Source organism: Plecotus auritus (genome assembly GCF_963455305.1).
Source record: "Plecotus auritus genome assembly, chromosome: 12".
NCBI lineage: Eukaryota > Metazoa > Chordata > Mammalia > Chiroptera > Vespertilionidae > Plecotus > Plecotus auritus.
The window spans coordinates 42,819,247-42,834,727 of record NC_137778.1 but is presented as its reverse complement, the minus strand read 5'-3'; the positions used below and the strand labels follow the sequence as shown (position 1 = coordinate 42,834,727).

Sequence of the window (15,481 nt, the reverse complement as noted above, 5' to 3'; positions counted from 1 at the left end):
AGTGTGGGGCGTGCAGGAGGCAGCCGATCCACGATTCTCCCTCGTCATTGATGTTTCTGTCTCTCTCTCTCCCTCCCTTCCTCTCTGAAATCAATAAAAATACATTTTTTTTAAAAAAGAGAGAGAGAGAAAGCAAGCAGCTAGGCCGGGATTTGAACGCAGGTCAGCTGACACCAGGTCCAGTTGATTAGCCAGTTTCCGGCCGTAGGGACCCCTCTTGGGCTCAGGGTGGACCTGGAGGTCGGCAGGGCATGGAGCGGGTGGATCAGAGGAGAAGGAAGAGAACGGGGGGACCATGTGGCACTTGCTCCCAGGACAGCGACGGGGCATTTGTTTGCGATTTCTCTCCGCCAGGCCTTGCTTCTGTGGCTCACAACAGTCCCCCAAGTAGCAAACTGTTCTGCAGAACCAAGGTCACTTTCCAGATAGACAACACAGCCTTTCACGGATCTCACTCGGAAGGGCACGCACGGAACACATCTTCCTCGTGTTGCCGATCTCAGCCTCCGTCCAGGCACCGGTTCCTAGGAAGGGCAGCTAGGAGCACGTGTAGTCATTGGATCAGACTTCTACCCCAAAGTCCGCCTTCGGAGGGACGTTTCTCAATAGCTAAGCTACACACAGACCATGCACTTCAAGGGTAAAACAGGAAATCCAATTCTTCTAGAATGCTTTCCAATACTTCCAGACTTTCGCCTGCTTTGATTCAGCCGTTCTACCTGCAAAAATCTCACCGGCTACCCTTTCAAAAGAAGGCCGGGGAGGTGGTAGCGAGGGAAGCTGCTCATTCACCGTAGGGGGTAACCTGTGCTAAGGCGCTTCCGGTCATTCTCTGTCATTTCCTCCTCCCCACCCACTATGTGGGGCTTTTTTTTTTTTTTTTTTTTCAGAGAGGAAGGGAGAGGGATAGAGAGTTAGAAACATCGATGAGAGAGAAACATCGATCAGCTGCCTCCTGCACACCCACCACTGGGGATGTGCCCGCAACCAAGGTACATGCCCTTGACCGGAATCGAACCCGGGACCCTTCAGTCCTCAGGCGGACACTCTATCCCCTGAGCCACACCGGTCAGGGCTTTTTTCTCGTCCTTTACAAGTTACAGCCAGGACAGTGTCATCTCCCTGTACAGAGCATACAGCTGAGCTGGAGAGAGGCTTGAAGCCAGCTCGAATCTCACCGAGCCCAAGCCGGGTCGTAGGTCCCGTTCCCCGGGAGGCATTTCCATCCCGCCTCAGCGGTGTCGGGTCCCGGCTTTCGAGGAGCGAACTCTTCCTTTCCCGCTGCCAACAGCCCGATGGCTCTGCTTTTCAACCCAGCGTAGACTTATGGCTTGAAAAAACCCCACCCACACCCGCCGAGCCTCACTTCCTCCGAAGGGGAGATGACGGAATCAGGGCGCCCGCTTTATATCCTGAGCTGCCTTTCACACGCTCTTTGCTCCAGCCTCTCCGATGACTCATCGTCCCCAGACAGGCGTCACCTTTGCAGGGGACGAATTTGCCGAGGATTTATTAAGGGCAAGGCGCCCTTTGAAAGAGGAGGCCTTCCCAGTCTAGCGGGGGCGGAGTCATGGACGGAGATGCCTTTATGGCAGATGTTAGTCGGTGTGATAGGCGCCCCCAAAGAGAGGTGCGGAAAAAGGTCTGTGGGGACAGGACAGGGAATGCCTGAGTCGGACAGAAGTGTCGTTTGAGCTGGCTCCGGGCCACACGTGTTTGGGCAGGGAGAGGCTCTGGGAAGGGTGTTGGGGACCTTCCCACAGCTGTGGCGTCAGAGAGGGCGGGCGGGGAGCGCTGAGCCCCTTCCCCACACCTTGCCTTCTGCCTGGCTCCCCCTGGGCTGTTCCTGGTTTGTATCCTTGATTTAAAAACGGGCAAGAGTCAGTACATGTTTTCCCGAGGCCTGTGAGCTACACTGGCAAACGGTGGGGCCTGAGAAGAGGGTGTGGGAAGGCCTGATCCGGAGCTGGATGGTCAGGAGGGCAGGGCCCCCGCGCCTTGTGATGGGATCGGAAGTAGGCCCAGCCTTGGGGGACAGGCCTGTGGGGTCTGCGCCCCCCCGGGGGAGAGTCGGAATTCAGCTGGATTGTAGGGCGCCCCGTCGGTACCCCCCTGAGAGATGGAGCACTGCCTGGTGTGAAAACCCCCACACACGTGGTGTCAGAGGGGTCGTGAGCAGAAACAGGAGAGAGGGTTCCCAAGTGGCATTCCTTCAGAAAGGCCCATCCTCTGCCCTCGGAAGGCACCCGCTGGATCCAGGGATAAGGGTGAGGGTCTATCTTCACAGCTGCGGTTTCTAATGATGTGGCGTCCAGCAAGGTGTGAACTCGGCAGCAATGCTCAGTGCTCGGAGCGATGGCCTTTCTGGAACGCTCTGTGAATGTCCATTGTTCAGCCTAAGCTCACTCCTTCTCCGACCCACCCCCTTTCCCTCCCGCCCTCCACCTTCTCCCTATGGAGCCTGCTTGCCTGCCTGCTCCCTTTCTAGAATGGACATTTCTTAAGAACAGGAACTCTGCCTGGTTCTCGATGGTAACCCGGGCACCTAGCACAGTGCCAGGCACATAGTAGACAGCAACGACTCGCTGGCTGCACGAGGCACAGGTAGGAAGAACACGGCGATTTCGTGTTAGGGAAAACAAACCGTGGTGACGAAGAGACGCATTTTACCGAAGATGTATATTGTAGGGTAAGCAGAAATTATTTTTGTTTGTGCGCACGTGGCATTATTCCTACCACGCTTATCCCACATGAACAAATTCAAATTCTACTTTAGGTCTAATCTGAAGAACAGAACCCTCATGCAGGAAGGCGTGGCACATGGAGTGTGTGTTTTTCCCATGAGAGTCCGTACTAGTGCATTTCTAGGGCTTATTTTTTTTTTTAAATATATTTTATTGATTTTTTTACAGAGAGGAAGAGAGAGGGATAGAGAGTTAGAAACATCGATGAGAGAGAAACATCGACCAGCTGCCTCCTGCACACCTCCTACTGGGGATGTGCCCGCAACCAAGGTACGTGCCCTTGACCGGAATCAAACCTGGGACCCTTCAGTCCGCAGGCCGACGCTCTATCCACTGAGCCAAACCGGTTTCGGCACTAGGGCTTATTAACAACGGTAAGAGCAGCCTTCAGGAATCTGTTCCATAGCTGCACAGCATTCTGTGATGGGAGAAAGGGGAGCCAAAGGTCCCCCGTTCGCTGATTGACTGTTATTTCCTCCCGGAGTTCCTGCCCAGGAGTAGGCACCGGGAGTTCCAAAGGGGCATCCAGGGTTTCCATGGGAACTGCCGGGAACAACATTTGTGCCCCAGGCTTCTGGAACAGACCGAGGAAAGGAAGGCGAGCCAGAGCAGGGCAATTTAGGAACCCCCTGAGGACTCCTGCAGGCGGGGGGGGGGGAGGGGGGGTCGTTGGCCCCCATCACACCATCACACGCTAGAGACAGCGCCATGGCCACAGGCAATCCGAAGTGAAGTCCAGCGCGCCCTTGTACTCGTGGAGTTGTCCTCAGCCGGTAGAAAGAGCCTCTCTGTGAGTGTCTATTGGGCTTATGTTGTTAAGTAGGAGGAAGCTAAGTAACAATACCTAAATTCAAGTAGACACAATAAGCTGAAGTTCGTGAAAATCATATTTTGGAAATAATTTAGTATTTAATGTAGGCTTTTATATTAGTAACACATTTTTGTGTACAATGGCATGACAACATGGCACACTTCTTTAGTTCGACTATTATTCCTACGCGTTAGAAATTATTATAATTCCTGCTTAACGGCAGAGGAATCAATCTCCCAGGGGTCCTCAAACTATGGCCCGCGGGCCACACGCGGCCCGCCGAGGACATGGATCCGGCCCGCCGGGTGCCACTGCCTGTCCTGCTTAGCAGCTGACGCGTCCCGGGCCCGCAGTGCGCATAGGAATTTGTTCATAGTTTTTTTTTTAAACTATAGTCCGGCCCTCCAATGGTCGGAGGGACAGTGAATTGGCCCCCTGTTTAAAAAGTTTGAGGACCCCTGGAGACTCTCAGATAATGCGTGCCGTTGGCGATAGAGCGATGCCTGAAACCTGGGCTCCTGATGAAAAAACCTAGTATTTTTTTCTGTGACTCAGGCTACAAAGGAACTGACTTATATATCCAATGAGTCACGTAAGTTCATCTCCTAATATTTTATTGAAACACTTTTTAATATAAACTTTTTTAGCTTATTGATTTTAGAATGTTTCTAAATTTGTATTTACTGATTGATTTTGTTGTTGTTGTTGTTTAGAGAGAGAGAAAGAAACATCAATTTGTTGATTCTTGTATGTGCCCCTACCGGGGATTGAACCCACAAGAATCTGGACCAGGGGTGGGCAAACTTTTTGACTCGAGGGCCACAATGGGTTCTTAAACTGGACCGGAGGGCTGGAACAAAAGCATGGCTGGAGTGTTTGTGTGAACTAATATAAATTCAAAGTAAAGGAGCGGAGGGGAGAGCAAGAGAACCCTCCGCTCTTTCGGCTCCGCGGGCCGGATAGAACAGCCGAACGGGCCGGATCCGGCCCGCAGGCTGTAGTTTGCCCACGGCTGGTCTGGACCATGCTCCAACAGAGCTCCCTGGCTAGACCTAAAATTCCATCATTCTTTACTGGCTGCAGCAGTCAAGAATGATTATTGAATTGTTTAATTTAATGTTCACTGAACTAGTATTTCTTCAATTATGTTCTACAGAATGCTGTTACGCTATTAATAAGTCACAGGAGTGGAAAAATAACTTAGCTTTGTATAGACGCCACATGACATCAATAGCAGTGGCAGACAACACTGGAACAACATCTACTTTTTTCATTCTGAACTTAAATTATTTCAATATTTTCTCTAAAATTTGAAGAAAATAGTGAAACTATTGTGCATATACACATTACTTGATACTTTTTTAAAATATATATTTTATAGATTTTTACAGAGAGGAAGGGAGAGGGTTAGAGAGTTAGAAACATCGATCAGCCGCCTCCTGCACACTCCCTACTGGGGATGTACCCGCAACCAAGGTACATGCCCTTGACCGGAATCGAACCCGGGACCCTTCAGTCCGCAGGCCGACGCTCTATCCACTGAGCCAAACCGGTTAGGGCCACATTGCTTGATACTTTATCATCTCAAACATTTAAGAACCGATGAGCTAAACAATGTGCAATAGGCTAAATTAGGAGAAAACTGAGAAAAGATCGTTGGTATGAGACCAAATGATGAATGCTGGTCTTGTTTCCACCACCAAGCAGCCGTGTGACTTTGGAAAACCCATTCCCCACTATGCACCCCAGTGCCTTCTCTCTTCTTTCCTCTGTGTTATCACATGATCTTCCACAAACAAAATATATGAAATAGGCAACACCTCGTCAGGTGGGGCCTCTGCTTCCTTGGACTCCAGGAAGTCTGTCTGAGCACGGGAACTAGCTGATGTCCCAGGTCCCGCCTCGTTCCTGCTGTCTCTCCTCTGGTTTGGAATTCGTAAACGCATGGGTGATTAGTGGAATGCAGAATGTGGCGGGGGTAGGCCCAGGTCGTAGCATGGCGGGCAGCTGTATCACCAGCCACGTTGTCTACGTATTTTTGGTATTCTGCTTGTAACAGTAATAATTTCTTGTATGTATATTGCACTAAAAAACTGCTTTAAATGATTCTTGGCATCAGGCAAGGAATTAATTCTCAAACATTCAAACAATTCAAATGACCTTGGGTTTCAAATTCCTCAGCAGTGCAGGGTTCTGCAGTCCTGGCTTCCTAGTTAAACTGAAAATTACTTTTAAAGAGAATTCCAAGTATGTGTTCTATATTTTCTTTTACTTGTTTGGATCCCATCATGATGACATGAACTAAAAGTGCATGTCCTAATGACACATTCTGAGAAATGATGGTAATTTTAAACAGATACAAGATGTAAATATCACAGCTGTCAGGCCGTTGACCATCCTGGGCTGCCTTTTTCTTGCAAGAAGATATTTTCTTATAGCTAAGTAAGAAAATTAGTTTTTATGTTTTGTATGGCTTTTGTTCCCATCTGAATCTCCCCTCACTGCCTTCTTCTGATATCAGAGCTGGCGGCACCAGGCCACCACTGGCCTATGTTCATTCTGGGACACACTTTGAGGGATATAGACAAATTCGAGAAGAGAATGACTGGACAGCAAGGGGGCCAGGGAATTTAAGAAAAGGCTGAAAAAAAAGGGGGGGGGAAGGACTTAATCTGGGAAAGACTAAGAGGAAGAAGTGGTCTGAGAGAGCGCCTTTGCATTTTTAAATATAAATATATATATATATATATATATATATATATATATATATATATATATATAATTGATTTCAAAGAGGAAGGAGAGAGAGATAGGGATAGACACATCAATGATGAGAGAGAATCATTGATTGGCTGCCTCCTGCACATCCCACACTGCGGACTAAGTTCACAACCCAGGCATGTGCCCTGACCGGGAATGGAACCAAGACCTCCTGGTTCGTAGGTCGATGCTCACTCAGCCTTTGCATTTTAGAAAGACTGTTAGGTTCAAGAGTGACTAAGGGTGATCAGTACAGCCTCAAGGGGCAGAACTGGAACCTGGGGTGGCGACGTATTTTGGAGCTGCCTTTAGCTCTGACTTTTCCAGCTCTGCTGGTCACAGGCAAAGGCTGGGGCCTGCTCTCAGGGCGTCGCAGACAGCACTCACACGACATGTGCAGAGTTAGACTAAATGCTGTTCTTTTCAAACTCCAGTCACTTCTCTGCTATTACATTTCTGTGAATAACGACTCCCTTTGCTGCAGTTGAGTGACATCTTAGTTCTCTCAGCATTTCCTTTGTGTGAAACACTTTTTTGTTTGTTTGTTTGTTTGTTTAAAAGCAAATTCCTAACTTTTATATGAAGTTGGGTGATTAGAGAGGAGCGTCTTCCGTGATCCTCCACTGTAGACGGTGAAATCGTGACTTTATTATGAAACTACAACCAGTGAGAACTCTGACTTCATAATTGAGAGAACAGTGTTTGTGATCTCGTTAGAACCTTGACACGGATGTGTGCTGTATGTGCACTGTCTCCATTTTTCCTGCAGACTGTTCTATGCCATGTAGGTTCTGAAGATTTTGCTTGAGAGCTTTGATCATACAGACAATCACTTTCTTTTCATGCAAAAAAATTAAAACTTAAGCGTCTTTGAAATGAATATTACAACTTCAAAAATTTCATTATAATGTTCCTATTGTACATGTGCTAAGGAAAAATAAACCGTTTCATTTTGAGGGCTTAATTGGAAGGACGTCTATTTGTTTAGGCCGTGATTCACTCCTCATGACCCAAATTTCTAAGCAAGAGAATTATAGGAAAGAACATGTTTCTGTAAACTCAATTTAAAAAACAACAAAAGGGTGTTCAATGAAGTCTGCCTTCTTTGGAAGTGTAGTGTTGAGTTCTTTTCATCAGACCATTTCCTTTGAGAAATGTAAAGTTTATGCATTGAATGAGAACTCTAACTTCTTTTTCTAATGCAGCATTTCTAATACAAAACTGGGATGAAAAATTGTTAAGGAATTTGGTAAGCGAATTTAGATTCTTCGTGACTTTTAAACTGGCAAATTTGGATAAAGCTCACCATCATTGAATTAATTTAGCCTTTTCAACAAAGCGGGTACATTTATTGAGACATTCGAAGGCTCGGCTTTTCCATATACACATCTCACTGGGAATTTTTCAATAACATAATTTGAATTGGCCAACGTGCTTGTTGACACCAAGATGTGGGGGAATAAACATCAGGCAAAATTCAGCTGATTGTGTGACTGTGGGCCCCCTGCTTGAGGGATGTTTCCATTTTCAGAACTCAGAGCCGGGGGGCCCCTGGCCCCTAAAACAGGGAATGCGTCTCAGCCGAGCGGAACCGGCCTCACAACGCCTCCTTTGCCGGACGCTCACATTTCAAAAAACTCTTTTGAGATAGTTTTCCTCCTGTGAGGACTGGGGGATGCTGGAAGGTGCTCTTTAGCGATTCTTCCAGCTTTCAATGGGCAGGAGTCTGGCCTCAGAGCGTAGAGGTTTGGATGTTAGGGTAGGTTTTCCTCTTCACTCTCCTACAAGGGCGTGTGCCATTAGCATGAGATGCTCTGGATCCCCCTTCTGCATATCGGGGCGATGTCCCTCTCTCCTGGTCTGGGCCTGGTGAGCCTTCTGTGCAGCCTGCACGGCTGCCCCAGAGGCTAAGGCCAGCCACAGCCCAGCTCCACTCGCCCGCCCCGCGGCGCTGCCGCCCAGCCGGCTGGGGCCCCGTGCGCCCCCTTCCTCCCCGGGCGGGTAAGGGAGCCTCAGCCGCCGCCGGTCCTGCGTTTCTGCACAAACCACTCAGGGCGCATGCTCTTCTGACGATGGGTCCGGAGCGCCATTTTCATATCCAGTCTGCCCTCTCCCGAGGCACGGCCGTGGGACACCCGGCCTTAAAGTTGCCCAGAAACCAGCCGGGGGTGGGGGGGCCTCTGGGGAGGAACCCACTCCCCGCGCGCTTCTGCCGAGGCGGCGGGAAGACACTCTTTCGTTGGTGTCCCCTGAGGACACACGGCCCCCTCCCTCCCGGCCTGTCCCCCGGCCCGGTCCCCGCCCCCCGGGGGCCCGCCCGCCCCGCCCCCGGGACCGGCGCGATGTAAAGGGGGGCATTTGTGATGCTCTTTGCGGCCGCGGCGGCGGCTAAGCCCGAGTGCGTGGGGACCGGATGGGAACGGTGGCCCCCATGAGAACAAAGCGCACGCTCTCCCAGGGCGCAGTATGTGCGGAGGACACCAGTACGAGGTCTTCTGAGCTAGGAGGTAGCCTGCGGCGTCCGGGGTTCGGTTTTCAGACAGGGAGGTGCGTCCGGGGTGGGGGTGGGGGTGGGGGGAGGTGGGCCGGCGCGGTCGAGCCCGGAGAGCCGAGGCCGAGGTCTCCGTGTGTGTGCGTGCGCGTGTGTGCGTGTGCAAGAGTTTAGAAGAGCGTGGGTGCTGAGAGGCAGGGGCGCTGCGCATCCCCGCCCCCCGCGCCCCCGTTTCATTCATAAATGGCAGGCCTGGAGGCCGCCCCGGGCCCCGGCGGGCGGAGGGCCCCGCTCCCCGCCCCGCAATTGGCGGACGGCAACAAAGCCTTAGCAACGGGCTCCAGGTGACCCGCGGGGCGCCTGGCGACGGGCGCGGGCGGCTGGCAGCCAGGAGCCGGCTGTCCCTTTAAGGGATGGCCGCGGAGCCCTGAAAGTGGAGGGGCCGAGGGCGGGCGGGCGGGGAGGACGGTCTGGGGGCGGGCCCGGGGGGGAAGGAGGAGGAGGAAGAGTTGCCGCTGAAAGGAGGCGGCGCAGGAGGAGCCGGGGCGGCCGCCGCCAGCCCCGGGCACCGGAGTCCTGCCCGCTGCCGCGCGAGTAGCCACGGGCGCGATCGGGGCCAGACGGCGGCTCCTCCATGATCACCCCGGGAGCCGGGAGGACACTTTGCCCGGCCGTGCGAGCGGCGCTGCGTGTCCCAGGCGCGGCGGTGGCGGCGGAGCAGCGGCGGCAGCCGGGTCCCGATCGGAGCTGCCACAGCCCGGGGCGTGTGCGCCCCGCGCGGAGCGGGCTCGGGTTCCCCACGGAATGTCCCCGGGGCGCCCGGCGCGCTGACCCCCGAGCCGCCTCCGCCCTCGGCGCCCACCGCCTCTCGCGGTCGGGCTTGGTGTTCGGGACTGCAAGCCCCCCGGCTCCTGGGCACGGGGGCAGCGCCCGGGGGCGGGTGTCCTCCGCGGGCCACGACCCAGCCCTCCCCCGAGCGTCTCTCGCTTAAGATGGCAGCGGAGTCAGGGGAACTAATCGGGGCTTGCGAGTTCATGAAAGGTGAGGAGCAGCCGCCCCGCCTCCTCCGACCCCCCCCCCCCCCACCCCAACTCCTCACTTGTCGCCTCGACTTCTCCGGGTCCCCCGCGCCCTGCAGCCGGCGCGCGCGCGCTCAGCCCCCCTTCGCTCCGGTCCTCTCCCCCAGGACCCCCCGCTTCCGGCTTCTCTGTCTTTCTGGCGTCCCTCGTTCCCTCTGCAGCTCCCGCCGATGGCCTTCCCGCCGGTCCTGGGACAGCTCGGGCTCCTGCCCCGCTCCGCACGCAGCCGCTGGGGGCGGGCGTCCCGCTGCGGGGGATCCTGCAGGTCGCCTTTATCTCACTCCAGGTGGCCTCGGTGTTCAGGGTTCCCCCCCCTCCCCCCCACATCACACCCCGCGTCTCTCCTCCCTTCCTCTTCTCGAGGTCCCCGGAGCTGCAGGCGAAGGCTCGCCTCGCTTCCCCTTCCGCAGCGGCTGCAGATTTCTGAACCCAACTTGCACCGCCAGTTCCGCGGGGACCCTGGCTCCCAGGCGCTCCCCGAAGCCGCTCCCCGGCGTCCAGGCGCTCCCGCTGGCCTGACCCGAGGGCGACCGCGGTGCTCGGCCCCCCGCAGAGTCCCTCCCTCGGGGCCTCTGGGTGCCCTGGGGCTGCTGTGCTCTTGGGTCTCTCGCTTTGCGGGTTGAGATCAGGTTTCCCGAGGAGCCCACGTGCTGGCGGCCTTTAAATAATGGGTAGCACTTGTTGTTTTGATCCTCCCGTGTCGTCGCCACCCCACCTCCAGCGTCCCCGCTTCTCACACGTTTCTCCCATCTTTTGAACTTGTCTTTCAGATCGTTTATATTTTGCTACTTTAAGGAATAGACCCAAAAGCACAGTACATATCCACTATTTCTCCATCGATGAGGAGCTGGTCTATGAAAAGTAAGTTTCTGCCTTTTTTTTTTTTCTTCTTTCTTTTTTCTCAACCATTTAGCTTGGTGAGGAAACACCACTCTCTCTATGGCTGTTTTAGTCCCGTTCCCCCAATGGTGCGAGTAACAGTACCAGGTTTTGTTTTTTTAAGGCTCAGGTGCTTGGGGAGAGGTGAGCATACCTTCATTTTATCTTTTGAACTTATTCGTTTGAGATAGTGACAGACGGACACAGAGAGAGAGAGACCTCGATTTGCTGTTCCACTTGTTTATGCGATGTGCCCTGACTAGGGATCGAACCTGCAGCCTTGACCGAGTGGGAGGGTGTTCTAACCACCTGTCGACCCAGCCGGGGCTGAAAGGGAAGACAAGGTGAGCCTGTCAACACCTCAGTCCTCGGGCCGTCTGTCTGTACTAGTTCTGACCGCCGGGACGGACTGCAGCTGGGGACGAACACTCCCAGAGCAGGACCAGGGACACCCGCCGCCCTCGGTCCTTGCCGGACTCTGCGATGGCCTGGCGTCCGTCCCCTGGACGCGCCGGAGGCCCGGGCGGTGCGTGTCCCCGGGGCTCCAGCCTCGCGGGCCACAGGCTGCTGCTGGCTCTCAGGATGTTTTTGTGGGTGCGGCTGGTTGTTTCGGAAAGCGGGGCACGCCGAGCTGGATCCCGGTGTTTTCTGTGAGGGAGGCGGTTTTTTTAAAATTGGACTTAGGGAGTTACTTTCTGGGGGTGCTTGGAGCCTCCCAGTAGTCTTTGCCTTGCCTTTGGGGGGGGCAGAGGAGTGCCATGTGCTTCCTGTGGTTACCTTGGTTCTTTGGAATTTGGATCTGAGAGTGTAAGATAAGAGTGCATTGGGAAGGACCTGCAGGAAAAGGTATCTTCATACATAGTAAGCGTAGTAACAATTTAAATAGAGAGAAATCTCTCTTCAGTAAAAGCAACAGATAATAAGGAATAAGAAGACTCAATGGACTTGACGATGCCCTTGTCATGAAAGAGTTGGGGTAGCCCTGGGCCGGGTAGCTCAGTGGGGTAGAGTCGATGCTCCGTCAGGGCACAGACAAGAACCAGCCAACGAATGCATCAGGAAGTGGGGCCACAGGACGGTGTTTCTCTCCCTCTTCCTGTCTTTCTAAAATCAATTTAAAAATTGGGAAAAAAGAAAGCTGGTGTTTCATATATCCTGTCGTCTAATCTACTCCCACTTAAACACTTAATTTTACTTCCTTTTTTAAAAAAATATGTTTTTATTGATTTCAGAGAGGAAGGAAGAGGGAGAGAGAGATAGAAACATCAATGATGAGAGAGAATCATGGATTGGCTGCCTCCTGCATACCCCTCACTGGGGATCGAGCCCACAACCAGGGCATGTACCCTTGACTGGAATTGAACCCGGGACCCTTCAGTCTGCAGGCCGACACTCAGCCCTAACTGGTTTGGCTCAGTGGGTAAATTTTACTTTCTTTTTCTTTTTTTTTTTTTTTAATATATTGTATTGATTTTTTACAGAGAGGAAGGGAGAGGGATAGAGAGTTAGAAACATCGATGAGAGAGAAACATCGATCAGCTGCCTCCTGCACACCCCCTACTGGGGATGTGCCCGCAACCAAGGTACATGCCCTTGACCGGAATCGAACCTGGGACCTTTCAGTCCGCAGGCTGACGCTCTATCCACTGAGCCAAACCGGTTTCGGCAAATTTTACTTTCTTGTCTTACCTACATGCGCAGTGAGACGAGCATCATTACATGAACGGTGGTCGCTCTGGTTAGCTCCCTAGGGCCTGTCCTGTTGAAAGGGAGTTAGGCAGCTCTGCCTGGATTGGTGGGCACCGCCAGGCATCCCGAGAGTGACTGTCCTTGACCTTCAGGAGCCTGTCTTTGATTTGAGGGAAAACAAACGTTCATTTGGGACGCTCGAAGAGCAGGATGCTCCGTGACGGCTGGGGTGGGGGTGGGCACGGGGAGGTTGGCTGCTGCCTGTGAACATGCCCCAGTGGCTGCAGCGGAGGGCTGAGGCCTGGTGTCAGGTTACAGCTGGGCTCCTGGGCCGAGCCAGGAATAGGTGGCCTGTCCTGACCCGCGTACCTGGGTGATGTCCCGCCTGCAGTGTTTACTGAGCTGTCGGGATGGTGCATGGCTGTGGCTTTCTTCTGGCGAGTTCAGGGTTGGGCACGTCTCGGGCGTCTGAGCGTCGGGGACTGTGCCTGTGGCATTATGGCCAATTCCGCAGCCGCGAACGCGCCAGAGGTGGTGAGTCTGAACGCGCTGAGGCCCGAGTGGCCTCTTTCGGGATTGCCAGACGGTGGGCCCAGCAGACAATGACACTGAGCCAACTGGACGCGCGGCACAGTGGTCTCCTGATTGCAGGGCCCATAGGCGAGGGCCATTTATTTGGTGTGATCTCCCTGTTGGCATTTTAGGATAGGGCTACAAATCAGCATCCCTCTAATACTTACTTCTGCTGTCTCCTAAAGAAAGACTGGCAGGGAGACCGTCCGTGGGTAGTGTGAGGGTTTTTAAAAAAATTCTCATCAGAGGATATTTTCCCGTTGATTTGTAGAGAGAGTGGAAGTTGCGGGGAGAGACACAGAGAGAGAAACATCGATGTGAGAGAGACCCATCGATGGGTGGCCTCCCGCATGTGCCCCGACTGGGGCTGGGGATCGAGCCTGCAACCGAGGTCTGTGCCCTTGAACGGAATCGAACCCGGGACCCTTCAGTCCACACGCGGACGCTCTAACCACTGAACACACAGGCCAGGGCCCTAGTGTGAGGTTTGGTGTCAGTGGGAACCGGGACGAGGCCTTCGGAGAGGCAGAGCCTTTCCTCCGGGCGTGACTTGCCCAGCTGCCCTGGCCCAGCGGTGGCTGTTTCTGAGCACCCGCAGCTCCGTCTCACCGCAGCCCGGGGCAGGGGCTGGGCGCTGTGAGCGCAGCGATGGTGAGCACCGCGATGGACGCGCATGTCACCTTCCAGGCGCTCCTGCACTGAGCCCTGGGCTGGGAGGAGTTCACAGACGGCGGGCACACCCCTGGGTGAGGGGTTCACGGGTGGCTGGGAGGCCGGATGGAGTCTCATCCGAGCCAGATGTGAGAGGAGAGACCCCAGGAGGGAGAAGAGTGAGGGCGAGGAGGGTGCCCAGGGACCGGCACGCCCTCCAGTTGGCCTGGTGTGGATGCAGGTCAGGTGGGGATGTGCAATCTGCAACCGACACGTCTGCTGGGGCGGATGGAGTGTCGGGCAAGGAGGCGCGTGCCCTAGAGGCTCTGGGCAGGTTCCGGTGTGCCTGGACTGTGCTCACTGCGAATAACAGCAAGCGTGTATGGTGCGTTTACACGTGTGACAGTTGCTGTCCGTCTTAGGTGCTTCCAGCTGTTCATTTGGCTTTAAAAAATACATATATGTATTTATTGATTTCAGAGAGGAAGGGAGAGGGAGAGAGAGATAGAAACATCCATGATGAGAGAGAACCATGGATCAGCTGCCTCCTGCACACCCCCCGCTGGGGATCGAGCCCACAACCCAGGCCTGTGCCCTGACCCCGGGAATCGAACTGTGACCTCCTGGTTCAGAGGTCGGGGCTCAACCGCTGAGCCACGCCGGCCGGGCGCTACATTTGAAGTTCTTAAGTTCGGGAGTCTTCTGGGAAGAGAGGATGACGCAGTGAGAGTGGTGTGAGGTCTGGGGAGGGAGGACGAGAAGACTTGATCCGGGTGTGCGTTTCCCGGCAGGGCCAGGGTGAGGGGACAGAGGGCAAGAGGACAGACACACGCCGGGGAGGGAGGAGGAAGGGTGAGGACGCAAACAGGGGGGTCCAGCTCATGGGCGCCACTTCTTGGAAGCAGAGAAGGAGAGAGACCGCTAGGCCCTTGAAGGGACGTGTTGTGGTTACCTGGCTTCTGTCATGGTGACCTGGCTGGCGGTGGGACGAGTCTCGGCTGTCCTATGGGAACATGGTGGGTCAAGGAGAGGAGTGTATGCACACCACAGGCCTGCCAGCCCTGCGCCGTGTGCTGCCCGCCGGGGGTTGAATGCAGTGGGTCCCAGCCTGTGATGGCCACGCCCCACCTGAGCACCCCTAAAACCCTGATGCCCCTCCCCGTCCCCACCGAGCATAGAATTCTTATTATTCCAAAAGTGAACTCCTGTTCACATGGAGGAAGCCTAGAAGGTCACGAACTTGGTCCACACACGCTTCTAAAGACCATGGCATCCATGAAAGAGAAACTAAAAGGACGAAAGGACCATTGAAGTATGAGGAAGGAATCCCTAAGAAATGGCTAAAAAAATAATCATCATCATATGAAGTGATACGAAAAAAGAGCAACTACAGTTTCCAAACATCATAGAGAACCGAAATGCATAAATCTGTCCCCCTATATATGTACATACTGTCTATGAGGCCCCCAGAACCATAAGAAATGGCAAAAATTCACTGGGAGTAACTCCTTCTCGAGTTGCCCCCCTTAAACATCACATTGCCGCGCTGTGGGCGTGCGCCCGCCCCACGGGAACGCGGGCTGGATGCTGTGCTGCCGAGCGGCTCGATGGCCACCGTGAAGGAGCAGCGGCTGTTGGTGAGCCTGGAAGGAGACGCCCTCACTCCGTGGCTGTGGGTGTTCGGGGCACAGCCGTGTCCCGCGCAGGCGGCTGCTGAGGATGGTAGCTCTCATGACTCAAGTGGCCTGCGAAGTGGGGGGAGAAAGGTCACACGGCGGCCTCGTGCGCACGGAAGGCGGTTTAT

The 15,481-nt window shown here is 54.1% G+C and overlaps 1 protein-coding gene across 8 annotated transcripts in view; it reads left to right on the top strand.

Annotated features, from left to right (window-relative positions):
* Positions 1-8,687: 8,687 nt before the first annotated feature.
* CDC14A (cell division cycle 14A) overlaps positions 8,688-15,481 on the top strand; it is a gene marked incomplete at its 3' end in the record, with an annotated part of 77,057 nt that continues 70,263 nt past the window's right edge. For 5 of the 8 annotated variants that reach the window (XM_080647700.1, XM_080647698.1, XM_080647699.1 and 2 more), the window contains exons 1-2: positions 8,688-8,822; positions 10,656-10,746. In XM_080647700.1, the coding sequence (XP_080503826.1) occupies positions 8,729-8,822; positions 10,656-10,746 (185 nt within the window). In that variant the 5' untranslated portion in view covers positions 8,688-8,728. Of the gene's footprint in view, positions 8,823-9,317; positions 9,848-10,655; positions 10,747-15,481 lie in introns of those variants that run through there. The other 3 variants (XM_080647701.1, XM_080647702.1, XM_080647696.1) reach the window with 1 other exon arrangement.